Source organism: Peromyscus maniculatus, chromosome 2 (genome assembly GCF_049852395.1).
Source record: "Peromyscus maniculatus bairdii isolate BWxNUB_F1_BW_parent chromosome 2, HU_Pman_BW_mat_3.1, whole genome shotgun sequence".
Classification (NCBI taxonomy): Eukaryota; Metazoa; Chordata; class Mammalia; order Rodentia; family Cricetidae; genus Peromyscus; species Peromyscus maniculatus.
In genome coordinates, this window is record NC_134853.1 from 69,280,154 (window position 1) to 69,307,906 (window position 27,753).

General features: G+C 50.0%; 2 protein-coding genes across 3 annotated transcripts in view; one reads left to right on the forward strand and one right to left on the reverse strand.

The window, feature by feature from the left end:
• Window positions 1-5,972: 5,972 nt before the first annotated feature.
• Window positions 5,973-20,605, forward strand: Polr1e (RNA polymerase I subunit E). The gene is made up of 12 exons (XM_006986038.4): window positions 5,973-6,132; window positions 6,600-6,703; window positions 10,271-10,347; window positions 11,324-11,409; window positions 14,380-14,438; window positions 15,168-15,312; window positions 15,759-15,866; window positions 16,465-16,561; window positions 17,544-17,677; window positions 18,822-18,903; window positions 19,542-19,673; window positions 20,196-20,605. The coding sequence occupies exons 1-12, from the start codon at window positions 6,012-6,014 to the stop codon at window positions 20,350-20,352; spliced, it is 1,302 nt and encodes a 433-aa protein (XP_006986100.3). The 5' UTR covers window positions 5,973-6,011; the 3' UTR covers window positions 20,353-20,605.
• A 2,032-nt stretch (window positions 20,606-22,637) lies between these two features.
• Window positions 22,638-27,753, reverse strand: part of Fbxo10 (F-box protein 10) — a 50,361-nt gene continuing 45,245 nt past the window's right edge. For both annotated transcript variants that reach the window (XM_006986039.4, XM_042271085.2), the window contains exon 11: window positions 22,638-24,432. In XM_006986039.4, coding sequence (XP_006986101.1) covers window positions 24,258-24,432 — 175 coding nt within the window. In that variant the 3' untranslated portion in view covers window positions 22,638-24,257. The remainder of the gene's footprint in view (window positions 24,433-27,753) is intronic.

Consider the following 27,753-nt stretch of genomic DNA (forward strand, 5'->3'; position numbering starts at 1 on the left):
CTATTCAAACTCTTTTTTTTTCCTGGAGCTAAGGACCGAACCCAGGGCTTGCGCTTGCTAGGCAAGCACTCTACACTGAGCTAAATCCCCAACCCTCAAATTCTTTTTTTAAAAAGGAAGAATAGGAAGCCCGGCGGTGGAGCGCGCCTTTAATCCCAGCACTCAGGAGGCAGAGGCAGGCAGATCTTTGTGAGTTCGAGGCCAGCCTGGTCTCCAAAGCAAGTTTCAGGAAAGGCTCAAAGCTACACAGAGAAATCCTGTCTTGAAAAAAGAAGAAAGAAAAAAAAAGAAGAAGAAGAAGAAGAAGAATAGGGACTGGAGAGATGGCTCATAGCGAGTTTCAGGGTAGCAAGGGCTATACATAGAAACCCTGTATCAAAAAAAAAATTATTTATGGGCTAGAGAGATGGCTCAGAGGTTAAGAGCACCAACTGCTCTTCCAGAGGACCTGAGTTCAATTCCCAGCAACCACATGGTGGCTCACAATCATCTGTAATGAGATCTGGCTCCCTCTTCTGTATACATAATAAATAAATCTTTAAAAAAAATACTGTGACTTAACAGAAGTGAAGTCACTTTTTTGTTGTTGTTAGTTGAATTTGTTGGTACATACCTGTAATCCTGATTATTTGAAGAAGAGGCAAGGTGATCTCAAGTTCTGAGTTAACCTGGGCTACTTAGTGCGTGTAAGGGCAGCCTTAAAGTAAGAACCTATCAAAGAAAGGTTACTGTTTGGCTTACTGCTGTCCCAAAGTTAATCAAGAAGTAGAGTTACTTAGAAATGAACACAATCAGCCACATATTAGAAGGCAGAGGTACTATTACCCCAAATTAGAGGCCAGCTTGTTCTTTGCAGTGCATTTTAAGCCAGCCAGGGGCATGTACCAAGACCCTGTCTATAAACAAATAAGCAAACAAGTAAATAAACAATACACATAGCAGCATGTAAAGGATGGACTCTCTGTTCTGCACTGCCTAGCCCAGGGATGGGTATTGACACATGTGGGACATCAGATAGAAGTATGTTGATATGTGGCTCACAGAGGTAACCAGGATAAAAAAAGATCTACAAGTGCTAGTGTGTGAGGAACAGTGGAGAGGTTGGAAGGAGTTACTGGGGCAGGTGGATGGGAAGCATGGAAGATGGAAAAGGAGGAGGAAGACCAGGAAGAGGAGGAGGAGAAGGAGGGAGATTTTTGCAAGGCTCTGGTTGGTCTCTCCATGGCCCTGGAGATCAGAACCCAGGTTACAGGTATAGGCTGGAGCTGCAGTAGATTTAGCTCTGTGCAAAGAAAACAAAGCCTGCCCGCTATGAAGTCAGCCTCCCAGAGCCGTGTCTCTAGGCATTCGAGCAGCCTGCATCAAGTGATACAGAAGAGAAGGGAAGGATGGAGGAGGATTCAGAAGCATGGGGGTGTCACAGAGGAGGAGCACAGAAGACAGCGAGAGGCAGAGGTGAAGAAAGGAAGGAGAGAAATAAGGGGGGGGGGCAGCGTTTGGGAGTTCTGGGTAAACCACAGCAAACCAGGATCTCCCTTGTATTTCTTCCATTAGCGACATAGCGATATCCTGAAACACCAGCAGATGGGGATATTGCCCTGAAAAAGGAGACATTTGCAGCTCCCCACCCCCAATTCAAATTTTCCTTTTCTTAAAAACACACCAAAAGAGTTTCCCAAATATCTCTGAATTTCCAACTAAATTTAAGAAGTAAAGATTCTTATGGTAAATTTTGCATCCCTTTAGTAATCCACACTTCTAATCCAGAAGAAGCCACTGTGAATCTTTGACTTTGCAAGGCCCCCAGCATCTTGTCCCATTTCAGTTATTATTTAATGTACACATATGTATATGTTGTCTGTATATTTTGCGTCACTGTTAACTAGTTGAACAACACTGAGGTACACCACAGTTCTGACCCAGCTCCTCATCTGCAAAACTTCCTTTCCTGGGCAGAATGTCTATCTTTTGAAGTCTTGCCTGTGGTGACTTCATCACTTCCCACCCGTAACACAGCAGCCAATGCACAGGGCTCTCAGTGACAGCTCTCCGTCCTACCAGCAAAGAGGTTCCTTAAAAGGGAGTCACTTTGGCGTGACAGCGCCTCCCACACTTCAGCTGTACCCCCATTACTTGCTGATTTCCAGTCAGAAGATCTGATGGGCCCCAGGTAACCATGCTGTTGTCTCCACAGGCCATGGCCCTCAGAGTAGCACGGCCACCGTGTCCCCCATCCTATAGAGGATCAAGACTCTTACCTCGAGAACTGTATTTGATTCCTTCTACTGAGGTCTTCCTAGGCACCTCCTTTGTCTGTCTGTTTGGTTTTGGGTTTTGGGTTTTTTGGTTTTCTGAGACAGGGTTTCTCTGTGTAGTTTTGGTGTCTGTCCTGGATCTCACTCTGTAGATCAGGCTGGCCTCAAATTCACAGAGATTCACCTGGCTCTGCCTCCCGAGTGCTGGGATTAAAGGCGTCCGCCACTACCACCCGGCTTCTTGGCACCTCTTAACCTTGATATATCTGTTCATTTTCATTTAACCAGCGAACATTTGCATAGTATCTATTATATATAAACCCTATGCTAACTAGTTTTAAGAATGTTCTAGGCTCCAAGGATTAGTGACCTACCCTTTCACTCACTCATTCAATACTTATTTGTTTCACATCTATTTACATATTTATTTACTGTGATTGTGTGCAAGTGTATGCTACTGTGTAAGCTCTCTTCTCCCGCCAGGTGGGTCCTACCCACGGGGGGGGGGGGGGGGTCCTCCGAAGACCGTCTAACTCGATGGCAAACGCCTTTGTCCACGGGGCTCCTTTGCCAGCTTTCTCAGGCAACATTTATTGAGAGTCTCCATTTTTATAGGAGGTGCAGAAGTAAAAGAGGAGAGAGAAATTCGCTGGCTGGGTGTGATGGTGCATGCAATGCCAGCACCTGGCAGGAGGGTGAGGAGTTCGTAGTCACCCTCAGGGACACAGTAGGTGGAGTGTGAAGGCAGCCTGAGCCTCAAGGGAAGAGGGGACCTCAGCCCCTCCCCCCGTTTCATACTTGTCCACCCAATGAGCAGTGTTGCTCTACACACATTCCTTCTTGGGAAACAGATAAATAAATGATTTAAAAATGAAATGTGTTTCTAGTTAGCTCCAAAATTAGTTATTAACGTCAAAGAAACTTAGTATGGAAAAGATTGACAGAAGTAGCAGATGAATAATTAGACAACGAAGCCCTTTTCATCTCCTTCATTTTCCTTTCTGGAAACAATTAACTGAGAACAACTGAGTAGGGGCAAAGAAAGCAATCTTCCAGTCAAAGAGCTGTGACAGCTAAGAGCAAAGGTGTGTGTGAGTGTGTGTGTGTGTGTGTGTGTGTGTGTGTGTGTGTGTGTGTGTGTTCTCACTTGAGCCCAAGCGGCCCTCAAGTTCACAGCAGCCTTCCTAGCTTAGCCTCTCAGATTCTGGGATCACAAGGGTAAGGCACAGCATCAGGCTGCAACAGGATTTTTGATAGGATCATTTAGCTGTGAAGAAGCACCGAGACAGTGGTGAATTTGGATAATGGGAGGATTATATAGCTGGATCAATGTTAATTTTCTTATTCCGGTAACTGTATTGAAATTGCTTAAGGAGAGGCCCTGCTTTAGTCAGGTTTTTTATGTTACTGTAACAAAATAGATTAGACAAAGCTGGGGGCAGATCTCTGTAAATTTGAGGCCAGTCTGGTTTACAGCGTGAGTTCCAGACCAGCCAGGATCTCTCTCTCTCTCTCTCTCTCTCTCTCTCTCTCTCTCTCTCTCTCTCTCTCTCTCTCTCTCTCACACACACACACACACACACACACACACACACACACACACACACACACACATAACACACACACATTGCTGTCTAAAACAACACAACAAAATGAAGACAAACAACTCATAAAAAGGAACGATTTATTTTCTTTTGGTTCCTAGGTTTGGACATTTTCAATGACTGATTGGTCCCATAGCTTAGAGCTGGGGTGAGCAGTATATCACAAAAGCAAAGCTGTTTTTCTGGCAGTCAGGTAGGAAAGAGGAGGAAGGCCTGGTGGCTTCCACTATTCTCTTTGAGGCCACGCCCTTCCTTTTAATTTCATGCAATCCAGTCTCTTGAAGAGACTCATCCCAAGTCTTAAAGTTTCCACCGTCTCCAACAGTTTCATGGAGGTTGGACAGCTTTTTTGTTTTTTGTTTTTTTTTTAAAGATTTATTTATTATAATGTAGTGTTCTGTCTGCACATATCCCTGCAGGCCAGAAGAGGGCACCAGATCTCATTACAGATGGTTGTGAACCACCTTGTGGTTGCTGGGAATTGAACTCAGGACCTTTGGAAGAGCAGCCAGTGCTCTTAACCTCTGAGCCATCTCTCCAGCCCTCCCCCCTTTTAAGATTTGTTTATTTATTATGTACATTGAGGTTTTTGCCTACATGCATATCTGTGTGAGGATGCCAGATCCCCTGGAATTGGAGTCACAGACAGTTGTGAGCTGCTATGTGGTTGCTGGGAATTGAACCTTGGTCCTTTGGAAGAGCAGCCATTGCTCTAACCTCTGAGCCATCTCTCCAGCCCCTGTTGTTGCACAGCTTTTAAAGGATTTTTCAAAAGGTTTATTTATTTTGTGTGTATGAATGTGCTTGTGCAGACCACATGTGTTCAGGTGGCAAGGAGGCCAGAAGAGGGCATAGGATTCCCTGGAACCGGAGTTCCCGGTAGTTGCCCAGGGACATGGTTGTTGGGAACTGAACCCGAGTAGTCTTTAAGAGCAGCAAGTGCTCTTGACCGATGCATTATGTTTCCGGCCACATGGAACAAACCTTTAATACATAGGTATTTGGAAGACAGTCTACACTCAAATTATACCAAGTTCTTTGGACATAGGAAAGCCTAGTCTTCAGTGGTGAGTGGGCTATCAGATTGACAATTTAAATTTTCAGGGGAGAAGTTCTTTGTAATGTACTTGCAATTTTTTTTCTTCAAGATGGGGTTTCTCTGTGTCGCCCTGACTGTCGTGGAACTCGTTCTGTAGATCAGGCTGGTCTCGAACTCAGATCCGCCTGCTCTGCCTCTGGAGTGCTGGGATTAAAGGTGTGCACCACCGCCGCGGGGCTCGCAATGTTGCCGTTTCTATAATGGAGTAATTAGGAAAGCGTGGCAAAGGCTCATGAAAGCATTAGGGTCACTGTAATTGTCTAGGTGTTGAAGTGGGCATGAGGTTCTCAAAAGACAGTATTTTGGAGAACAAAGATGAATCAGCCTTGACCTGTATTGGGCAAAGGGGCTCTGGCCTAGGTCTACCCTCCTCCTCTTGCTATGATAGATCCCCAGGAGGAAAAAGAGTTATTGAATCTGCCCATTACCCAAGACTCTTCCTCCTACTCCACGTCAGAAGCTTTCATCAAAATGACCTGAGTTCTCCGTGACTCCCCCTATGGCCTATCCTTCAGGAGTTGGTTGGGACGCAGCATTAACGCCTCTGCCAGAGGAGGTATCATGGTGGGAGATGGATAGAGCTTGCTCTCCAAGCGTGTGGATGGGAAGCTCTATGGAGCAGCCGCTGTCCCACGACCACATCCGCTTGGTGCTTTAGGACTTCATGTCTGAGGATTCTAAGTTTCAACTTGGCCTCTTCAGGTCTTGGGAAGGTATTTTCGTGGGTGAGAGGAAAGACAGTCCTTTACCTAGATGATGCTAAGTTGGAGGTAGCTGCATCAAAACCTAGGCTGAAGACGTTGTGTTTCTGCGTTTGGCCAGCGGGGAGACTGGCGGTGATAAACTTAGGGCGCAGCCGGGAGCACTGTCCCAATCAGGTACGGCATCTCGCAGAGGCCCGCCTACCAGGGGGCGTGGCCACCGCGGAAGGAGCCAAGAGTGGTCCGCGACGAAGTCCACCATGCGAGGGGGAGTGGTCTCGCGACTGCGTGCTCTGGGCGGTGCCAGGGCGTCACTTCCGGTGTGTAGATCCGCGTGTGAACCGGCGAGTTCATGGCTACCCCGGCGTCTGCCATGCTGGACGGACAGACTGAAGACATGGAGACCGAGGTGCAGCAGAGCGCAAGGTGGCTGTACTGTGGGGAGCCTGACGACAGGCAGAAAGCTGTGCTGGGTAAAGACTGCGGGGCCGGAGCGGAGTCCCGCCTAGCCCTATCCCCTTCTGTCTGGGCACCGCGTAGCCCTCTTGCCCGCTGCCTGGAGCTGGGACAGAGCCCCAGCCATCCTCCCATTCCTCTGTCATGACTTCACAGCTACGCGGGGACACTTCTCAGGGCAATGCCCAGGACCTGGCCATCTCACCAGGTCTCTCATTCGTCCCTTTCCCCCTCCACGGAGCAGAGTTCCCGCGCTCTTCTGCCAGTTAATGACATTCCCGCAGTCATTTTCTCTTGTCATAACCTCTGCCCAGAGGCCCCCCATCTCCCTCTTTAGTACTGGATCAGGACTTTCTTCAGTCCCCCTAAAAGCTGGACATGAGCTCCCTTGCTATCGCCACGGGTTCCCAACCACAATGCGGTTCTTCCCCACCTCACCCTGCTGGTCCTGCTCATCTATCTCATTCTTGGGTTACACTTACAGTCCAGTTCTCCAATGGGAAGCTGCAGAATCCAGGCAACATGCGCTTCACCTTGTACAACAACACCGACTTGGTAAACCCCAGGCTGAAGAATCAGCGGATCCTGGTAAGTGCTGCAGGTACAGGTTGTCTGGGCTCTCCAGGGCTCTGCAGCCCTACGTGTGGGCAGATCTGGGAGGTCCTGAAGGGAGAAAAGGAGGAGCAGCAAATGGAACTGTGGCTGCACTGATGTGCAAGATTTGGGGTGAGACGATGACTTTTCCCATATTTGGGATTTCTCCGTGTAGCTCTGGCTATACTGGAACTCACTGTGTAGATGGCTAGCCTTGTCTCAGAGATCTGCCTGTCTTGCCTCCTAAGTGCTGGGACTAAAGGTGTGCGCCACCACTCCTGGCTTCATGTATTTCTTTTTCCGACGTGAACTTACTGAATATTCACTGTGTCCACACGGAGCAGGCTCAGGAAGCGCCTAAGTCAGCTTTGGCAGCATTCTTGGAGAGCTCAGCTTCAGCACTGTGTTATGTGTATGGGTGTTTCTCATTGTTGTCTATGCACTGTGTGTGTGTGTGTGTGTGTGTGTATAGCTGGTGGAGGCCAGAAGGCGGCATTGTGTTGTGAGCCACTTCGTGGGTGCTGGGAGTCAGATGCAGTCCTCTGGGAGGGCAGCCAGTGCTCTCGACTCCAGAGCCTTTTCTCCAGCTCCCAGCTTCAGCACCGTTGATGTTTCTGAGCCAGGTAATGCTTGGTTATGGGTGAGTGGGTGCATTACAGGATGCTTTTTTCTTTTCTTTTTTCTTTTCCATGGTTTTTCATGGTTTCTCTGTGTAACTCTGGTTGCCCTGGAACTCTGAAGACCAGGCTGGTCTTGAACTCAAGAGATCTGCTTGCCTCTGCCTCCTGAGTGCTGGGATTAAAGGCGTGTGCTGCCACCGCCTAGCTCCACTGCTAATACCTTTTCTGGTATTACTCAGTAGGTGCGAGGGTTGAGAATGTCTGCTTTCAAGAGATGTAATCTGTCTAGGTGGTAGAGGTGTACAGCAGAAAAAGTTCAGGGTTTAGGGCCTGGGGAGCTCAGGAGGAAAAGAAGCCTCCACATGTCTGAATGCCTTCCTGGGGAGGGTGCATCAGAGTTGAGCTCTGCAAGAGTGGGGACATTTGGACAGCTGGGGTTTGGTGGCCAGAGTGAAAAGAAGGAAAGCTTGTCTGATTGGGAAGTCAGCCAGCCATTCCCAGTGTCTGGGGGATAGGGAGAACTGATGTCGGAAAGGGTGGCAAAGCTCTAGGGCTTGGGCCAAGGCAATTGCTCACAGAACCATTGCACCCATAAGTGCTGAAGACCAAGACCTCACTGTCCGGTTCTATGGTGCTTTATTTTCCTCTCTCATTTAAAATTTTTTTATCTGGGGGCTGGAGAGATGGCTCAGCAGTTAAGAGCACTGACTATTCTTCCAGAGGACCCCAGTTCAATTCCCATCACCTACATGGCAGCTCACAACTGTCTGTAATTCCAGGTCCAGGGACCCTGACACCCACACACAGGCATACATGCAGGCAGAACACTAATGCTCATAAAATACAAATAAATTAAAAATAACATTGCATCTGTATTCTCACTGCCTTCTGCCCACTGCCTTCCCCATATCCCGTTTCCCTCCTGCTGGTCCCCTGCCTTCCTCCCAAATAATTCTCCCTTTCATGACATCCGTACTGGCTGGAGAGGGGGCCTGATGGCTAAGAGCACTTACTGCTTTCCCGGAGGACCTGGGCTCAATTTCCTGCACCCCCATAGAGGCAACAACTGTCTGTAACTCCAGTTCCACGGGATCCAACCCCGCTTCTGGCTTCCACCAGCACTGAGTAACTAAGGTCTGCATATCAAACACATGAACATCTCATTACATACATGTTATATTACCCTCTCGTTCCCCCTTTTGCTACTCTCTCATGGTTCCTTTCTACTCTCATGTCCTGAACGTGTGTACATGTACGTACACACACACACACACACACACACACACACACACACACACATTTAAATCTAGATTCTGCATATGAGAGAAAACCGTATTTGTTTTTCTAAGTCTGATTTATTTAACTTAATTTAATAATTATTCATTTTCCCACCAATATTGTGGTTTTATTTTTCTTTGTGATTGAAAAAAAATCCATTGCGTACATGTACCACATTTTCTCTATCTGTTTTCCCATTGATGGGCATCTGGCCTGGTTTCATTTCCTGGCTGTTGTGAATAGTGCAGCAATAAACATGATCGTGGACATATCTGTACAGTGTGCGAAGGCAGAAGAGCCCTTTGGGTGGGTGCCTGAGAGCGGTGCAGCTGCCTCCTAGGGTCGCCCCTCTTTCAGTTTCTGAGGACCCTCCACATTGACTTCTATTGTGGCGGCGGCAGTGTACACTTCCAGCAGCAGTGAATCAGGGTTCCTTTCCCCACATCCTCGCCAACGTCTGTTGTTGTTTGTTTTCTTTGGATAGCCATTCTGATTGGGGTGTGATGGAATCGCTAAACAATTTTTTGGGGGAGGGCTGTTCAAGACAGTGTTTCTCTGTGTCGCCCTAGCTGTCCTGGATCTCACTCTGTAGACCAGGCTGGCCTCGAACTCCCAGAGATCTGCCTGCTTTTGCCTCCTGAGTGCTGGGATTAAAGGCGTGTGCCACCGCCGCCCGGCTATCTAAGCAACTTTTAAAAACATTTCTCATTTGTGTGAGTTTGGGGAGGGAGGAAGGAATGCACATATGCTGTGCTGTACATTTGGAGGCCAGAGGACACCTCGGGGGAGTCCTTTGTAACACGTGGGCCCTGGGGATTGAACTCAGGTCATCAGACTTAGTAGCAACCAGTTTTACTCACTGAGCCATCTTGCCAGCCCTCAAGGCAGGTTTTTTGTTTTTGTATTTTTAAAGTTTATTTTGTGTGAGAAAGAGAGTGTGTGTGTGTGTGTGTGTGTGTGTACATGTAAGCATGTGGAAGTCAGGACAACTTAGGGCACTGGATCTGCTCTTTAACCATGTGGGGTCTGGGGCTCTAACTCAGGCCATCCATCATGTAAACCACAAAAACTTTCTCCACAGAGCCAGCCCAGCAGGCCTCCCCACAGGTTTCATCTATATCTCTCCGACGGTTAAGGGCCTCGAGAACTTCTCAAATATTTTGGGCAGTTTACGTCACTCTTCCTTTGAGAACTGTCTACCTGGCTCATCAGCCCACTTACTGACTATTTGAGGGTTGTTTTTATATTTAATTTTTACAGTTCTTTGTATATTCTAAATAGTAATCCCTTGTTGGATGAGTATTATTATCCTTGGCAGGGATTTAGCTACATCTCTATTCTCTGTACTTTGGGTAGTATTTGCTGTGCTGTGAAGAAGCTTCTCAATTTCATGCAATCCAGGGTGTCACTTCCCCCAAGAACGTCACCTGTCACCTCGAAGCTTTCTTATGGTATTTGGAGTCCCCACTCTAAAGTTTTCTTGCCTTTCCCCCAGAGACACCCTAGATTCCTGTCGATATGATGGGGCTAGATCACCTCCTGGAGGCTATCCCGGGCTGGTACAGTCTGGTCTTGGATTCTAAGGTTTCTGCACAGGTCAAAAAGAGCCCATGCTCAGTACCCTTCAACACTGATTGTAAATGGAACACTCCCTGTTTTTCAGGCAGCTGAAACAGACAGGCTCTCCTATGTTGGGAACAATTTTGGAACTGGCGCCCTCAAATGCAACACTCTTTGCAGGTAATGGACAGCTGGTCAGGGACAGAGGTGCTAGAGGGCTTCAGTGGTGACAGTGACACCACCATCTGCAGTCTTTATCTTGGGGGTATGGGGGACCTGCAGGTTTACTAAGACCTTGTGTTTCTGCACTCACGAGTTCCTTATACTTGGTGTAGACGCCCCTAGAAAGGAAAAGATGGCTTGTGCTTGGCAAGTTCCTAAAGACCTCATTTGTTAGGACATTATTTGTGACTGGCTATCCCAAAAGACAGCTGTGTCTGCTGATTTAGAATGTGTGATCAGTAGGTCAAAGCTTGCCTCAAGCTTGCCTTGGCACAAGAGGATTTGGTATCTTCAAGGCCTCTGGGTTGGAAGAAAGGAACCCAGCGATGTCACTGGTGAAGTGAAGGACTTTGGCAACTTTGCCCTTGCACACCTCTGGTGTCCTCTGTGTAGCAGCATCATCCAGCTTGAAGAGTCTCTAATTCACAGGCTGACACAGTGCAGATGGGATCTCATGATGGCCAACAGTGAAGGCCTTCCAGTCCCTGCTGGGCTCCAGCCTGAAGGCAGAGTAACACAGTGTGCTAAATCTAAACACTGCATCCCCCTCACAAAGATGCCCTGCTTCAGCTAGATCTTCTCCCCAGGAGGAACAAGGTTTTACCTGTATTTGTCTCCATAAAATTCATGTGTGCCTAAATTCTATTTAATTCTAGATTCTTATGACCTCAGAGGTGTTTCCATTAACAGCAGTGGCTCTGAATGTGACCGTTCATCAGAAGTCTGGTGGCTTTTTCAGTCCATGACCATTTGATGTCCCTCCCTTTCATCACCTCCTGTTCCCTCTCCGTGCAGGGATTGTTGTTACATGTGAACAAGTAGCTGCCTTTCTCTGGCAGAAAGCAGAAGCTAGGAATTTGTAACTAGGAAAAAGGAGGATTGTGTAAATCACCTTGTGAATAACCTCCTGTTGTATCATTCCTTTTTTACTCAGACACTTTGTGGGGATCCTTAATAAGACCTCCGGCCAGATGGAAGTGTACGACGCGGAGCTGTTCAATATGCAGCCACTCTTTGCTGGTAGGTTCCAGAAGTGAAGACTCACTGAAAAGCTGCATGGCTTGGGTTTGTTGAATTAGTTCGTTTTTGTTTTCTAAAAGGCATTTGTAATGTTTTTCTAAACGGCTTCCCCCACATACACACACCCTTTTGAGACAAAGTCTCATGTAGTCCAGGCTAGCCTTGAATTTGCTGGGTAGCTGAGGGCGGTATTGAACTTCTGGTCCTCCTGCTGTCAGCTCCTGAGTGCTGACCTTATAGGTGTGTGTCACCATGCAGGCTTATCTGGTGAAGGGGTGTGAGCTCAAAACTTGGTGTCTACCCGGCAAACACAGCTTATCCTCAGCCACAATAGGGTGCCTTCTTGCCAAGTGCTTTTTTGTTTTTTTTTTAATTTGAAAAGTTTTATATATATATATATATTTTAAATATTTATTTACTTATTTATTTATCTAACGTGCATTGGTGTTTTGCCTGCATTTCTGTCTGTGTGAGGGTGTTGGATCCCTTGGAACTGGAGTTACAGACAGCTGTGAGCTGGCATGTGGGTGCTGGGAATTGAACCCAGGTCCTCTGGAAGAGCAGCCAGTGCCCTTAACCACTGAGCCATCTCTCCAGCCCCGTGTGTGTGTGTGTGTGTGTGTGTGTGTGTGTGTGTGTGTGTGTGTGTGTGTGTGTGTGTGTGTATGTATGTATGTATGTATGTATGTATGTATGTATGTATGTATGTATACATATACACACACACACACACACACACACACTTTTTTTTTTTTTTTGGTTTTTCGAGACAGGGTTTCTCTGTGTAGCTTTGCACCTTTCCTGGAACTCACTCTGTAGCCCAGGCTGGCCTCGAACTCACAGAGATCCGCCTGGCTCTGCCTCCCAAGTACTAAGCACTGTGTATGACAAGTAAGACCCCGTCTCTTCAGCATTTACAGATGTTGTCTCAGAAACCAGCCTTTAAGGCAAGATGAGTAGTCATCAGTACAGAACGTCAAGGGAGGTGTCTCGTAGTTCCATTCTTTTTTATTACAGACTTTCCTTAGTTCTTCATGTGAGTGAGTACAGCTGTTCACTTGCCACAGCGTGTATGGAGGTCAAAGCAGAAGCTCTGCTGTCCTGACCTACCTGTTTGAGACATTGTGTCTGTTGGCTCTGAGTAGGCCGGCAGGCTACCCCTTGAGCATCTGGGGTTCTCTTGTCTCTGCTTCCCATCTTACCATGGGAGCACTTGGATCCCAGATGTGTGCCACCAGGCCCAGCTTCCCATGGGTTCTGAGGATTCATACCCGGGTCCTCACGTTTGGATAGCAAGCTCTCTACACACTGAACCATCCTCTAGACTTTCTTTTTTTTTTTTTTTTTTTTTTTTTTTGGTTTTTTTCAAGACAGGGTTTCTCTGTGTAGCTTTGCGCCTTTCCTGGAACTCGCTTTGGAAACCAGGCTGACCTCGAACTCACAGAGATCCGCCTGGCTCTGCCTCCCGAGTGCTGGGATTAAAGGCGTGCGCCACCACCGCCCGGCTCCTCTAGACTTTCTTAATTCCAGTGGGAATTTAAAAAACTTAATACATTAATTTATCTTTAGTGTGTGTGTATATACACCACAATGCATGTTTGGAGATCACAGGCCAATTCAGGCAAGTGGATTTTCTCCTTCCAACATTTGGATCAGGTTACCAGGCTTGGTGACAAAAACCTTTATCTGCTGGCCCTCTACCAGCCCACCAAGGTGAAATTGTTTAAATTCTTCCCCCCCCCCCCCCCCAGACAGGGTTTCTTTGTGTAGCTTTTGGAGCCTGTCCTGGAACTCACTTTATAGACCAGGCTGGCCTCGAACTCACAGAGACTCACCTGCCTCTGCCTCCCGAGTGCTGGGATTAAAGGTGTGTGTTGCTACCACCTGGCTCTTTTCCTTTTAAGATTTATTTATTTTCTGTGTATGGTTCTATTGTCTGCATGTGTGTCTGTGCACCACATGCAGACCTTGCTCATGGAGGCCAGAAGAGGGAGTTGGATCCCTTGGGACTGGAGTTACACATGGTTGGTAGCCGTCACGTGGATGCTGGGAACTGAACTCGGGTCCTCTTGCAAGAGCAGCCAGTGCTCTTAACTGCTGAGTCGTCTCTTCAGACCCCGAGGTTGTTTAATTCTTGACGAGGTACATTTGTGTTGCGTGTAAGTGGTGTGTAAGTGTTGGCTTGTTCCGGCCAGCACACGCACAGCTTCAGTTGTGGGTCCTTGGTGTGTGCTCGTCCCTGTTGGGCGTACCTTTCATAAGCACCACAGAATTCCTCCCTAGGCGCTGTTATTCCTTTGTTTCCAGCCTTGGGACTTGGCTGAGTCAGGTGACCTGCTGCTGAGCTAACTCCGGCAGGGCCATTGCAAAGCTTGTGTTCTTGCCCACCGGCTTATACAGCTCGCTACTTGAGTGCTCTGTGGGAAGCTGGAGACTGTCGTGTGAAAATCCGCACTGTATTTACAGCTGCCTTTAAGTCTTGGACCAGAAAAGCAAATCTTCTTATAGGAAGAGCCGAGGACTTGGTTTCTGTTCCCTCTGGCCTGGCCTGGGAAAATGCCGGGGTGGGTGACTGTGTCTGCAGACCTCTTTTGTCCTTGTTTCTGACTAAGAGGTTGAAGCGGGGACACCCATTCTCCGTCCAGTTCCACTTGTGTACTGAGGTATGCAGTCAGTAGTCACCGTGTACATTCCTGTTAGGGAAATCTCGGAATAAGGAAGTCTGGTTTTCTTAGATTAATGCCAAATAAATGCTAAGCGCTGTTAATATTCTGAAGGCCTTGTAGAGCTGAGCACAGTGCCTGATGGCCTGCACCTCCCCCTGCTTGTAGGGTTGAGACCAGGGTAGCATTTGAACTCACAAGTTTAAGACCATCTTGGGCAGCATAGTGAGAGCCCATTAAAAAAATAGTCAAGTACTCACGTTGTGAGTCTCACAGTGTGCTTTCTTCCTGTTCTGTGTTTCTGTAGAAGATGCGATTGAGTACGAGCCTCCTCAGGAGAATCAGACCAAGACTTTCAGGGAAAAGGTGAGTGACAGTTAAGGAAGCTCTCCCGGGGCCTGGTTTCCCCCTTCAGTGCAGCAGCCGCCTTGACTGTGGCCTCACTGGCTGCTCCAGCTCAGTCGGTCTGTGGTTCTCTGCCTGGTTGCCACCCACCGAGGCCTTCCGGCTCCCAGGGGCGGGCCTGCTGCTGCTGCCTTGGCCAGGTGAACACCTAATGGCGGCATTTGCACCCTGTTCTCTGGGATGCTGGAGCTGTAGCAGAAAGCTCTGGAGGTTTTGGTCCACACTGTAGAAAGTGGTTGTACTGGAGACTCACATAAACAAAGAAGTCTTAGTGAGGTCATCTGGCCCCGGGGTGGCGGCCTGAGTTTTCGGTGTCGCCTGGACCACTGCAGAGAGAAGACGACCCTGTGGTTCGGGGAGAGTGAGTGGTTTATTCGCTGTGTCTGTTACTGGGGCAGATGGCAGATTGGTAGGCTCTGTGCCGCCGACTTACCAACCCCGATTCCAGTCGAGCCGTCTTTTTGTACTGCTGGAAAGCTAACTATAGATTTGTAACTGGGAGTCAGGTCAGCAAACCCCAGTCCTGATGTGGAACCGTCTTGCGAGGTGGACAGGTATGAGAAAGGACTCGGCCTGATGGCCAGGCGAGGTAATCGTGACTCAGGAAGCCCAGAGCTTGCTCGTGCTTACACACCGGAACAGCCGTGCTGCCCAGCCTGTCCTTAGGGATTGAGTTTGTTTCTTACACAGTTGGATTCTTGCATTGAAGCCTTTGGAAGCACCAAGCAGAAGCGGTCCCTGAACTCCAGGAGAATGAACAAAGTTGGCAGCGAATCTTTGAATCTCACAGTAACTAAAGCCGCAGAGAACATCATTGATACAAAGGGTGTGAATGGTAAGCAGCTGGGGGTAAAGAGTGTGCCGCAAAGACTTGACATCTGTCACTCGCCTCACAGCTGCAGGTGGTGACATGTCCTGTCCGCAGTCCAGGGGAGGAGACAGGCACGGGAAGGACCATGTGCGAGCCCCGCCCCCGGTGCATGGCCGTAGCTTCTCTGATGTTGTGTAGTGATTGTTTATTAGCACGAGTCTCTGTAACTCTATCCTGAGTTACTTGAGGGCAGACGCACTGTATCCACCTTCTGCCTGCCTGGGACTCTTGGAGCATCAGCCTGGAGCATCAGCCTGACGGGCAGTTCAGATCTTGGCAGGTGTCAAATTGGAGTTTTGGACCATGTGGTCTCCACTGCATAGGGTTCGTGGAGTGTGGCAGAGCCTGCGGCCGGGCAGAGCCTGCGGCCGGGCAGGGTGCCACTCACATTCATTTTCCTCCATTGAAAGCTCTGGTCAGCGACGCCATGCAGGATGACCTGCAGGATGACTCCCTCTACCTCCCTCCCTGCCACGCTGACGCCAGCAAGCCTGAGGACGTGTACAGATTCGAAGACAGTATCCTTGCAGTTGGAAAGGTGCCGAATTTGCAGGCCATGATGTTTGCACACATTGGCAGAGCCGGGCTGCGTAAGGGTGGTCATGGTCCTGTGACATTAATAAACGCGACATCCAAACCTTTTCCCACGTCCCAGTGCTGTTAGCAGGAGATTGGTCAGTTCAGCCTCCCCACCAGCAGAGGGACCCACTCCTGGGAATCCAACCCACCATTCAGTGACAGGACAGAGGGGCAACAGCTTAGCCCTGTGGGAGTCATTCTCCACAAATCATCAGAAAATGACCCTTAGGTTGGCTGGTGTCAAAGACCAGAGCAGACATACCGAGAGAAGTGTTGGAACACAGAACTCCTGCTCAGTGGGCCCGGCTAGTTGGAGAATGCTGACAGAGGCTCTGGTAATGAAGAGAAGGGGGCGTGGTCCAGGGAGGAAGTGACCCCTGGACTGGGGCTAAGATTCGGGTCTCTGCGCTCCACCTTAAGTCCTCTGAGTCCCTTCTCCGTGGCCTTAGCTTTCCTGCCTGGGAAATGAGGCCCTGTGAGGTGACTTAGCTCGGTGGTTTTCCATTGTGGTCAGTCATGTTCTTGACCTGCAACCAGTTCTGTCCCCGGCTGAGTATGATGCTCTTGAGAGCCCATCTGAAGCGTTCAGAAAGGTCACGTCAGAAGACATCCTGAAGATGGCTGAGGAGAACAGGTATTCGTGGGCAGATGGGCATGTGTGAGTCACGAGGGAGACGGCCGACGGAGAACACTGAGTGCTGAGACCGCTCCGAAAGTGGAGTCAGTGGGGAGGGGTCTGCTCAGCCCGGGAATGAAGGAGCAAGCTGTGACACTAGGCCTCCGGGAGCTGTGGGTGGATTCGGGGGAGGACCGGCTTATGTGTGTAGAGCCTACAGCTGGGGAGATGGTGGCAGGGTCCTGTGATGGGGCCTGGGACCAAAGCCAGCTCCAGATCCCACCCATGTGTTGACGCTGATTGTCACTGGCAATGCCCGGAGGCTGGCACTGGCGTGGGTGCTAGCCACAGTGATAGGTTCTCTGTGACAGTGTGCTTGCCAACGTTTCTAAAATTAAATATGCATGTTTTAAATAACAGAGATTAACCCTCTTAAAACAACTTTTTGATTTTGGTTAGATTATTTCCTAGTTCTGAGTCTTCTAATTATTCCTTCTTTTTTTTTATAAGATTATGTATGTGTGTATATGGCATGGATGTGGGTGCCGGTGGAAGATGTCACCGGATCCTCTAGATCTGTAGTTACAGGCAGTTGTGAGCGGCCCAGTCGGGTGCTAGGGAACAAACCCGGGTTCTCTGGAAGAGCAGCCAGTGCTCCTAACTGCTGAGCCAGCTCTCCAGCCCCACTCTTTTTAGTTTTTGTTGTTGTTTTTATTTTGTGTGTGTCTGAGTGTGTGTCTGAGTGTGTGCGATGGTGTTTGTGTGGGGTGCGTGTACATGTGAGGTCTGGGGTTGATCTTGTGAATTATTCCCTATGGTTGTTCTGCCTTGTGCAGTGAGGCGGAGTCTGTCATTCAAACCCTGCGCACCCTGCTAGGCCTAGTCTCCCTAGCCACCTTGCTCAGTGTGTGGAGGGTGTGGGGACAGCGTGCGGGTGGGCTCCTGACAGCCTGTCTGTCTGTCTGTCCCTCACGTGCTGCTCTTCCCCTCCTTGTTTTAGCCACTGTTCCTTCGTCATAGAAATGCTGAAGTCGCTGCCGTCAGATGAGGGGCGTCGAGACCGGCAGGCCCGGAGCATCTGGTTCCTAGATGCCCTCGTCAGATTTCGAGCTCAGAAAGTGATAAAGGGGAAAAGTAAGTCGTCGTTCCCCCCCCCCCCCCCCCCCCCCGCCCCGACATTTCATCCTCGTTCTGTCCACAGGTTCCTTGTCCGTAGTTCTCTCATCACCCCATGGATGTCTGTCCGGCCCTCCCAGCAGCCTGCCCTTCCTCCAGAGCCTCGAGGGGCTCTCCTCTCTGTATTTCCTTCTTCTGTTCTGGAAATGGGGACAGGGTGATGGGACTTCCAGAGAGCACATTCCCTGCGTCTGTTTTGTTAGGTAAAACACAGTATCCAGGTCAAATGAGATGAATAATTTAAGGGAGGCTGCTAGAACACACACCACTTAGAGAAGGAGGAGAAATCAGGCTTTGCTGGGAAGAAGCTTGAGGCAGGTGTTGTGTGAGGACAGCCCTGGTTGGCTGAAACTCACTGTACGGTTCAGACTGGCCCGGAACTCAGAGATCCACCTGCCTCTGCCTCTCCGGTGCTGGAATTCAAGGTGTGCCCCACTGTGCTTGGCATTTTCTTTTTTTTGGAGGGGGGTGTGTTGTGGCAGTTTATTTCACACTGAGAGAGTTAGTTTGAATGTTTAGAATTCAGTTCCACCTGTTTTCTAGGACCATATGTGGTGGTCCTCTCTCCTACCCACCCCAAGGTGGAAAGCCAGCAGGAGCCACCTGGGGTTTTCGGCATAAGGTGTGTCTGTTCACTGTTACTGTGAAAGGCACCCAGGATGGAGGTGTGCCCACCTGCTTGACGCTCATGTTTTGTATTCCAGTCTTTCCAGTGGGAGGTTGAGCGGGGTGCGTGCCTAGTGTATCTATGGTCAGAGGACGACTTTAGAATCAGTTGTCCCTATAGCCACGTGAATCCTGGGGATGGAACATGGTGGAACGTCTTTACCCACTGAACCTTCTCACTGGCTCCATCTGCAATCTACTGTATTTTCCAACATCTTATTGTGTGTTCTCAGTCTTCATCAGCCTGTTCGTTCTACCTCTTCACACACCCTTCGCAAACACCTCTGTGTGCGTCTGATCTTAAAGTGGCTGCTTTGGATCTTGGGCCCCTGTTCCTCTAATCATGGGGTTCTGGCTATTACAGCCCCCCCCCCACACGCCCCCTTATGGATGTGTGACTTTCCAGGAAAATGATCCATGCAACTTTGTGTTCTAGGTGCCCTGGGACCTGGAATCCCCCACATCATCAACGCCAAGCTGCTGAAGCACTTCACCTGCCTGACTTACAACAACGGCAGGTCAGGGAGCTCCTTCAAGGAAGGAGAAAGCGGATGGGGGTGGCAGGGAAGGGGGGGGGCTCAGGGGCAGCTCCGTGTCCAGACATCCAGTGCCAAAGAGCTCACTGCCATTTGGCAGGCTCCTGGGGACACATCTCCATCCTCCACTGTCCCCTTGGAAGTGTTCATTGGCCTCTGGCTGTGGGCACCCTGCAGGAAGTGCTTACTGATGACCACAGTGCTGGGACGAGGGCGGGTGACTTAGGAGACAAATTCCAGCAGTCTCCTGGCCTGCTTGCAGCTCTTGGATGGGGCTGTGCTTCCTGCCCCTGAGTGTCCTGCCGGCCTGCTGAGCAGACAGGAACAGACTCGCACAGAGGGCTTTCATGAGGGCAGTGCTACCACACCACCTGGGGAAATGTGGGCAGGGCTTTGTCTGTCTGTCAGGAGAAACACGGGCTGACTCACTGTCCACTGGGAGATTGGGCACCTTGGAAGACAGGTTGTGTGGCTTGACACACACACACACACACACACACACACACACCCTGTTCCCCAAACTGGGAACATTGACGACAGAGTTAGGATAAGGCTCTGGGGTTCTTACACAGCACTTGGAATTTAACTTCATTTCTCCTCCGTTGCCTCTGACTCTGCAGTTTACGGAACTTAATTTCAAGTTCTATGAAGGCCAAGATCACTGCCTATGCAATCGTGCTCGCCTTGCACATAAATAACTTCCAGATAGACCTGACGGTGTTGCAGGGGGACCTGAAACTCAGTGAGAAGAGGTGAGCAAAGTAGAGCAATGCTGGGTGGGCCCTGCAGCCGCCTGCTGGGTTCCCCTCCTGCCCAGAGCACGAGGCCCTGCTGAAGGGTGGTTAAGGGACAGGAGTCTCATGGAAATATCTTGGGACCAGAAGACAGTTTTCAATGAATGAATGATTGATTGGTGAGAAACTTTGAGTCCCTTTTCTTTGCAAGGGGTGGTACTGAATTCATTCACGGTCCCTCGTTGATTTCCCAAAAAATAACAAGAATCTAAGATCTGGAGAAGTAAAGACTTTCTCAAGATCTCACTCCCAAAAGTGTGCCTGGGCCTTAGCCTGAGCCTCCCACAGCTCTCTGCTCTGAGTAGCCCTGTGTGCTTTGAATGCTGTGACTAGGGAGGGCTCCTCCGTGGAGCAGGGGTGAAGCGAGGGTGGAGGCAGAGAACAACCCAGCCTCGGGGTCCAGAGCAGTGTGCTCTTTGCCCCGTCAGACCTGAACGGCACACACAGGACCCATCTCCATGTGTTCTGTTTCTTCCCTAGGATGATGGAGATAGCAAAAGCCATGAGGCTGAAGATCTCCAAAAGAAAGGTGACCCTGGCAGATGGCAGGGAAGAGGATCACAGACTGGGCACTCTGTCTGTCCCCCTGCCTCCGGTCCAGACCTCAGACCGTTCAAAGCGGAAGAAGATGAGCTAGATGTTTCCAGATGGGCTGTTCTGGCCTCTCCCATTTTTATTTTCTGAAAATGGAAGCAGACTGGATGTTGTGGGACTTATCTATAGCCCAGGTCCTCAGGAGACTGAGGCAGGAGAATGGCAGAGCCTGGGCCTGTCTGGGACTGCTGTGGTCCACCACCCCGGAGGCCTTACACATGGTTATCATGCCTGAAGCCAGCATCCCAGTTATACCTCCCATGCAGAAATTAAAGCGATGGCCCAGGGTGACTCCATCCTACTCCTTTAGTGTTGCTGTGGTTACAAATGGCAGCTGTCTCTCCTGCTGGGTCATGTGCTCTGGGGACGTCTGGGTCAAAGGATCACATCAGGCTCAACTTAGAGCCTAAAGAAAGGATGAAAATGGGGCTGGCTGGAGAGATGACTCAGAGGTTAAGAACACTGGTTGGTCTTCCAGAGGTCCTGAGTTCAATTCCCAGCAACCACATGGTGGCTCACAGCCATCGGTAATGAGATCTGGTGACCTCTTCTGACCTGCAGGTATACATGTAGGCAGAACACTGTATACATAATAAATAAATCTTAAAAAAGAAAGAAAAAGAAAACAAACCTGAAAAAAAGGAAGTTCGAGGCCAGCCTGGGCTACAGAGTGAGTTCCAGGACAGGCTCCAAAGCTACACAGAGAAACCTTGTCTTGAAAAAAAACAAAACAAAAAAGGATGAAGATTTATTAAAGACCCAGAAGGACCCCGCAGTAGGTGGAGGAGGACCGAGCAGAGCAGGGATCAGAGGCGGCTCCCAGCTCTGCTAGGGTGGGCGGTGGATCTAAAAGAACAGCTACTACAATACAGCAGAGCCAGATCAGGAAGTGACAGGCACAGCCTTTCTTCCTCAGGGAGACCATGCGGAGGGGCCCGGTTGGCCAAGTGAGTGGGGACTTGGAGATGAATACACATGGAAAGTGTGATCCCCATGGGGTCTCACTTGGTTTTGGGTTCAGGCCTTGGCAGACCCACTGGCCCCTGGGATCTGGGGAGGAGCTACACGAAGCTTGAGTCTTCCCAGCACCAGGTAATCCTGTGGCCATGACTCTGCAGTGAGTTTAAGTAGGCTGACTGGAAGCCTGTCATGGGTCCACATGGCCTCCATTCATGAGCTGTGGCGCGTACATCTGCACCAACAGGACTTCAAAACAACAAAAACAGTTCTTTGCGGGCTGGAGAGCTCAGTAGTTAAAGGTCCCATAAACACCGAAGTTCCAGCCCAACACCCACATGCCCAACAACAGGAAGCAGATAGGGAAACCACTGGGGCTTCCTAGCTGCCAGCCTCACTGAAAAGCATGCACACTGGGTTCCAGGAGAGACCTTGCCTCAGAGGAAGAAGGCAGAGTCACAGGATACCGGATAATCTGGCCTTTCCGCACACAGGCCACACACTACACAAAGGAGATGATCCTCTCGGACACCGGATGAAAGAGATACATAAAGCAGCTCACGGGTCTCATCTAAGCTGGGAGTGGTGGCACATGCCTGTAATCCCAGCATTTGAGAGGTTGCTGCAGCTAAACATGACAGTTTGAAAAACAGCAGTCGGTAAGAAGCCCATGAGGGAAGTCGGTAAGAGGGCACCCTGAACATCCCTTGTCCAGAGAAGAGTTCAAAACATGGGTTTGCCTTAGCTCAGGGGTGGGCTGCTGAGAGTTAAACCAAACCATTTTCTAAGGAAAGGAAGTAAGACTATGAAAACTGACAAAAGTATTTAATACTGGGGCCAGGAGATGGCTTAGTATTCAGTAAAGGTACACCACGCCTGACGACCCAAATTCACTCCCTGGAACCCACACCGGAGAAGCAGAGAACCAACTTCCCCCAAAGTTGCCCTCTGACCTCTACATGTGTGCCATTCTCACACACACACACACACACACACACACACACACACACACACACACGTCAAAACACTAACATAAAACAGTCCTAAGCCCGAGCTCATCACCCAAGCCTGAGCTGAGGTGGGTACAGAAAAACACAGATGCTGAGGGAGTGACCTGGGTCCAGGAAGGCATGTTCTTGTGTAGCTGAGGACCCTTTGCTCAGCAGGTGACCTGCATGGAGGGAGTGTCAGCATTTGTCTTCAGAAAGGCCCCAGGCAGGACTGGAGTTCACCTTTTGAATTCAGCACGGTGGGAGCAAGCTGATTGGATGAGCCCCGAGTCCTGGTGTCTCAGTGCACCCGTGGGGGGCCTGCTGGTCGCCTGAAACTCCAGCAAATGTGTGGACAAGTTAAGACCCCGGAAGCGCCTCCTTTAAAATATATAGAACTTTATTTTGGTTACTGAGATTTTTTAAGTACTTGGTTCACAGAAAAGTCATTTCTTACAAAATAACAAAGGCAGCATTTTATACAGCGACTCACACCGGGGCCACCAAACAGAAGTGCAAAGGACAGTACTGCGGACGGGACAGACCAGTGTCCTTGTTCCCAGAGTGCTTCGGGAGAAGTCAGCTCCCCTCCCACCCACCCAATAGCAGCACCTAGGGCTCCACAGAGCCGGCGCGGGATCTGGCCCAGGAGGACGGTGACCCCAAAGACTGGGAGGGCCCTGCAGTAAAGGCCAAGTGGGAGAGGGACCATCAAGGCGGAGCTGGCCCTGTATGCGGCCCCTTCCACAGTGGGGTCCAAGCCCACCCGGCTCTCGAAGCTTGTCACAGTCACAGTACAGTCTAGTGAGGCCCTTTGGGAGCTGGCCTTCATCACATAGGCCACTAACTCAACTCTGGCTCTGGGCTGGGACTTAAGGACACAGACAGAGGTGGCTCTCCCTTCAGAGTCACAGGTAAATAGGCAGGACAGGGTATGGACCCAGAGAGTTCCAAAGCAAGGCAGAAAGTGCTCAGTGCCCTGAGAGGGAGCGAGGGGGTCAGTGAGGCTTGGGGGGGCGGGCAGTATCACCTGCAGCAGGGGAGTCACGTGGGGATGGCAGTGTCTGAGCTAGACCTTGACAAAAACATGGGGCCTGCACAGATGGAGATGGCTGGAGGGCATGCCAGGAGGACGAACAAGCTCAAGCCAAGGCACAAGTGGGGGACTAGGGTCGGGCTGGTCAAGGCAGCCGATCATCCATGAGGACATGGACATGGCAGAGAGCTCCTCCAGCTAGACAGCCTGGAGCTCGCAGGGGCAGCTGGAAGGTGTGTCCACACACACTGACTCCTGTGGCAGGCGCTGAGCTAATGCTCTGAACTTGGGGGGCTCCTTGGGGACAGCGGGGCTGCGTTCATCCCCATGCGGCCCGGCCCCACCTGTCCCGCTTCTTCATGGCATGGCCCCTGGTCATCCCTGGGGCAGCTTTTCAGGAGGAACTCCCGGCTCCAAGCTCCTTCCTCGCTCACAGGGCCATGTGCCAGTCTGAGAACTGTCCTTAGTGAAAACACGACAGCCCCAGAGGCAGCTGGGAGGCTCGTACAGTCCCCGGAGGGACCAAGAGGGCAGGTCCAGGAGAGGGGGCAGCTATCCACCTTACCACAGCTACTTCCCTTCTTCCCTGAGAAGAGTCTAGGCTTGGTCTGTATAAAGTGAGGCTCTCTGCAGCGTGGAATAACTGACCTAAAACCGCGTGTGCTATTTGAACTTCCCTAGCTCTTCATAACCTCTGAGTGCTGGGGCAACCGGAAACACTCCCAGTTGCTATTCCTTTCTCCTGGGGGAATATTTCCTCCCTGCTGAAGGCTGTGGAGCTGAAGGGGTCCAGAGGTTCCTTGTTCTTGGTCCCCAGGAGGCCTAGGACCCTCTTTTCAGGAGCGGTGGTGTGCAGGATGGGGGTGGGGCCGGGAGTCCTTCCCAGGCATAACTTCCATCCCAAGTCTTGGCCTCTAGCTCTTCTGAGCACCCACTGGGGCCTGGGTCTGAGGCAGGTCTTCTTGCTTATAGGATGGTACAGAAGATGCTGCGGTTGCTGTGGTAACCACCTTCCACACGGGCTGAGATCCTGGTCGCCATGGCGGTCACCTTGTGCCCACTGTGGGCCGCGGAGGAGCCCCTGCCTGAGTTTTCAAGGTGAGGCCGTGCTGGTGGATTCACCAGGCGCCAGGTGTCAGACCTGTAGGTGCGAAAGGAAAGCCAGTGAGTCGGAGGCTGAGAGTACTGGGTGAACAGTTCTCTGGATCTCGGAGTTTAAATCTAGGTGTGGGTTTTATCTCCTAAGTCAGTGACTGCCCAATGAGGTGGGGCAAGAAACTGAGGGACAGATCTCTGCTGCATTTCTGCATGGAGCCTTGGTCACCTTTCCTCTGTGGTCCTCAATTTCCCCATATTTCTGGATATGGATATGAATCAGTGGGTTTTATCTCTATTCCCCGCCCACATGCACAAACACACTAGCTCTGTGAGCATGAATGATATAAAAGCCTTATTTATCATCACCCAAGACTAGAAACCACCTAAAAGCCCTTCAGCCAATCAGTGATGAGGAGGCAAACAGGCTGCCGCATCAGTGCATGGAAACCATTCGACAACGGAAAGGAATGAATGAAGGGGGCATGGTGGCACACGCTTTTCATCCCAGTACTCCAGCCCTCCTAGTTTACCAAGTTCAAGGCCAGCCAGGGCCACACAGAGAAACCCTGTCTCCATCAAACAAACAAACACAGAATGACTTCCAGGGGATCCAACTTTCTTCTGGCCTCTGCAGACACCAGGCACACACATGCAGTACATGTGAGACTCACATATACACACAAAATAAAAACAACTAAAGCTAGAACCACCACAGGGACCCTCACGCCTGCGCTCACTGCTGCACTGTGCACAGCAGCCAGAGGAGAAAACCAGCTGCGACACCCATCAACAGACCAGTGAAACGACACTGGCAGAAAGCGGATGGGACCGGCGAGAACGACATCACGTGTGAGGAGCAGACTCAGTCAAATACCACATTCCTGCAGAGTCTAGATTTAGGTTTGTAAGTGCCTCTGTGTGTAGGGGGGATGGTGTGCTAGTGAAAGTAGAAAAGAGACTATGATAACTAATCTTCATTGTCAATGTGACTAGATTAACTTATTGTAGAGGGACAGACTTAATAGAGTGGATATATACATATATATGTATATACAGTGGACACACATACACACACACACACACACACACACACACACACACACACACATATATATTCATTTCCTCCGTGACCTCTCTCCTTATATATATAATATATAATAACCCCCCTCTATATATATATAGGGGATTTATTAGACTGGCTTACAGGCTGTGGCCCAGCTAGTCCAACAACAGCCGTTTACTAACAGAAGGTCCAAGAATCCAGTAGCTGGTCAGTCCGTGAGACTGGATATCTCAGCGGGTCTTCAGTACATGCCAGATCCCAAAGAAGTCGGCTCTAATGCCAGTGAACGAAGGGCCCTGCCAGTGCCAGCAAGCAGGCCACGAGGGGAGCGTCCTCCTTTGTGTCCTTGTGTAGACTGTCACCAGAAGCTGGGCCCAGATAAAGGGCACCTTCCCACCTCAGAAGACTGCATTAAAGACCGATTCCTCACAGGTGCACCCAGCCACTGGGTGCTAGCTAATTCAAGATGTGGTCAAGCTGACAGCCAAGAACAGCCCTCACACCTAGGAAACAGACCTGTCTGTGAGGGTACCGGGGAGGGCGGTGTTCCCAGAGAAGTCTGAGGAGTTTGGAAGACACAGCTTCCCTGAGGGCCGAGGGGGACAGAAAAGGGGAGAGATCAGGCAGAACACTGGCGTCCATCCGTCTGCTTCCTGACAGCAGAGGATGTGACCAGCTGTCCCACGCTCCTGCCCACACAGCTCGAGCTGACTCCCCAGCATGGCTTCCCCACCCTCAAACTGTGAGGGAAAATAAACCCTGCCTTCCGAAGCTGCTTCTGTCAGGCACTCTGTGACGTCAGCAAGAAGAGGACCATGCGAGGGGAGGGTGGGGAAGGGAGGAAAAAGAGAATGCAGGTGAGATGAAGGAGGGGCCTTCCCTCGAGGCCTGCACCTGACTGTCCCACGGAGTTCCGAGCATGTGCAGAAGAGCTAGCTGCCAATCTCTGGACACGCCAGCCCAGGATGACTTCAAAGAACGGTGGTCTTCACCCCACTCTCCCCCCATCCCCGTAGGAAAGCAGTAGCCCACACCAGTGTGCAGGGTAAACGCGGCTCCAGCAGGACTTGAGGTGTCTTGCTGAGTGAAATACTTCAGCTCAGATGGGAAGGGAAAGCTACAGTTTGGGAGAATTACTGCGTGCTGGGACAGAATTCTAGAGAATGCTTAAGTTCAGCTATGCTTTGGGGGACAGGGCAGCAATGGACTTAACACCAAGGGCCACTGAGCTACACCTCCAGCTATCATTTTTAGAGGTGCTAGATGATAGCTGTGCACTACATATGGCTGGGTACTTGTTAATTAAAAAGTGAGAGCAGTTTTTCAGAGAGTAGTCATCTTGGAATAGCTCAGAACATTCCAGAAAGTTTAGGGCTTTGCTGTTTAAAGTCAAAGGTCTATGAAGTTCCTACAATGGCCCTGACAGTAAATATCTTAGCTTTATGTGGTGGTTTGAAAGAAAATGGCGCCCACAGGGAGTGGCACTGTTAGGAGGTGTGGCCTTGCTGGAGGGAGTGTGTCTCTTGGGGCAGGCTTTGAGGTTTTTCATATGCTCAAACTAGGCCCAGTGTGTCTTTTCTGGTTGCCTTCAGTCTAGATACAGAACTCTCAGCTTCCTCTCCAGCACCATGTCTGCCTACATGCTACCACACTTCTCACCATGATGACAATGGACTAAACCTCTGAACTGTAAGCCAGCCCCAATTAAATGTTTTCCTTTGTCAGGGTTGCCACGGTCATGGTGTCTCTCCACAGCAATAGACACCCTAAGTCAAAGCTGGTACCAGGGATTGGGGTATTGCTGAGATAGGCCTGACTGTGTTTTTGTTTGGAGGAATCTGGACTTTGGGACTTTGGATTAGAAAGGCAGTTGAACACTTTAAGTGAGCGTAATGGGCCATATCAGTAGGAGCATAGAAGACAGTGATACTGAGGGTGATTGAACCGTGGGGCCTGGCTCAAGAGGGTTCAGAGGAGAAGAATATTTTAATGTGACTAGAGACTATTTTGTGATATTTTGGCTAAGAATGTGGCTGCTATTTGCCTTTGTCTGAAAATCTGTCTGAGGCTAAATTGAAGGGTTTTGGACTGATTGCTTTGGCAGAGGTAATCTCAAAATAGTCTGTGTCGTGTGGTTATTAGTGTTCACTCTTATGCAGATCTGTAATAAAAAGGAGCAAGCTGAGCAAGGGAAAATATGAAATGTACAGCTGGAGGCGAAAGGGGCAGCAGGAAGTGGGATGGAGCTAAGCCCCGTGTTCAAGGGGATAAACAGATTAAAGAAAGCCTGACGTTAGATGG

Excerpts from the sequence above, each read along its gene's own strand:
- Polr1e (XM_006986038.4), top strand. The coding sequence starts at position 6,012 with ATGGCTACCCCGGCGTCTGCCATGCTGGACGGACAGACTGAAGACATG. Across the intron at positions 6,133-6,599 it reads CAGGCAGAAAGCTGTGCTGG|TCCAGTTCTCCAATGGGAAG; the intron begins GTAAAGACTGCG and ends TTACACTTACAG. Across the intron at positions 15,867-16,464 it reads CGTGTACAGATTCGAAGACA|TTCTGTCCCCGGCTGAGTAT; the intron begins GTATCCTTGCAG and ends ACCTGCAACCAG.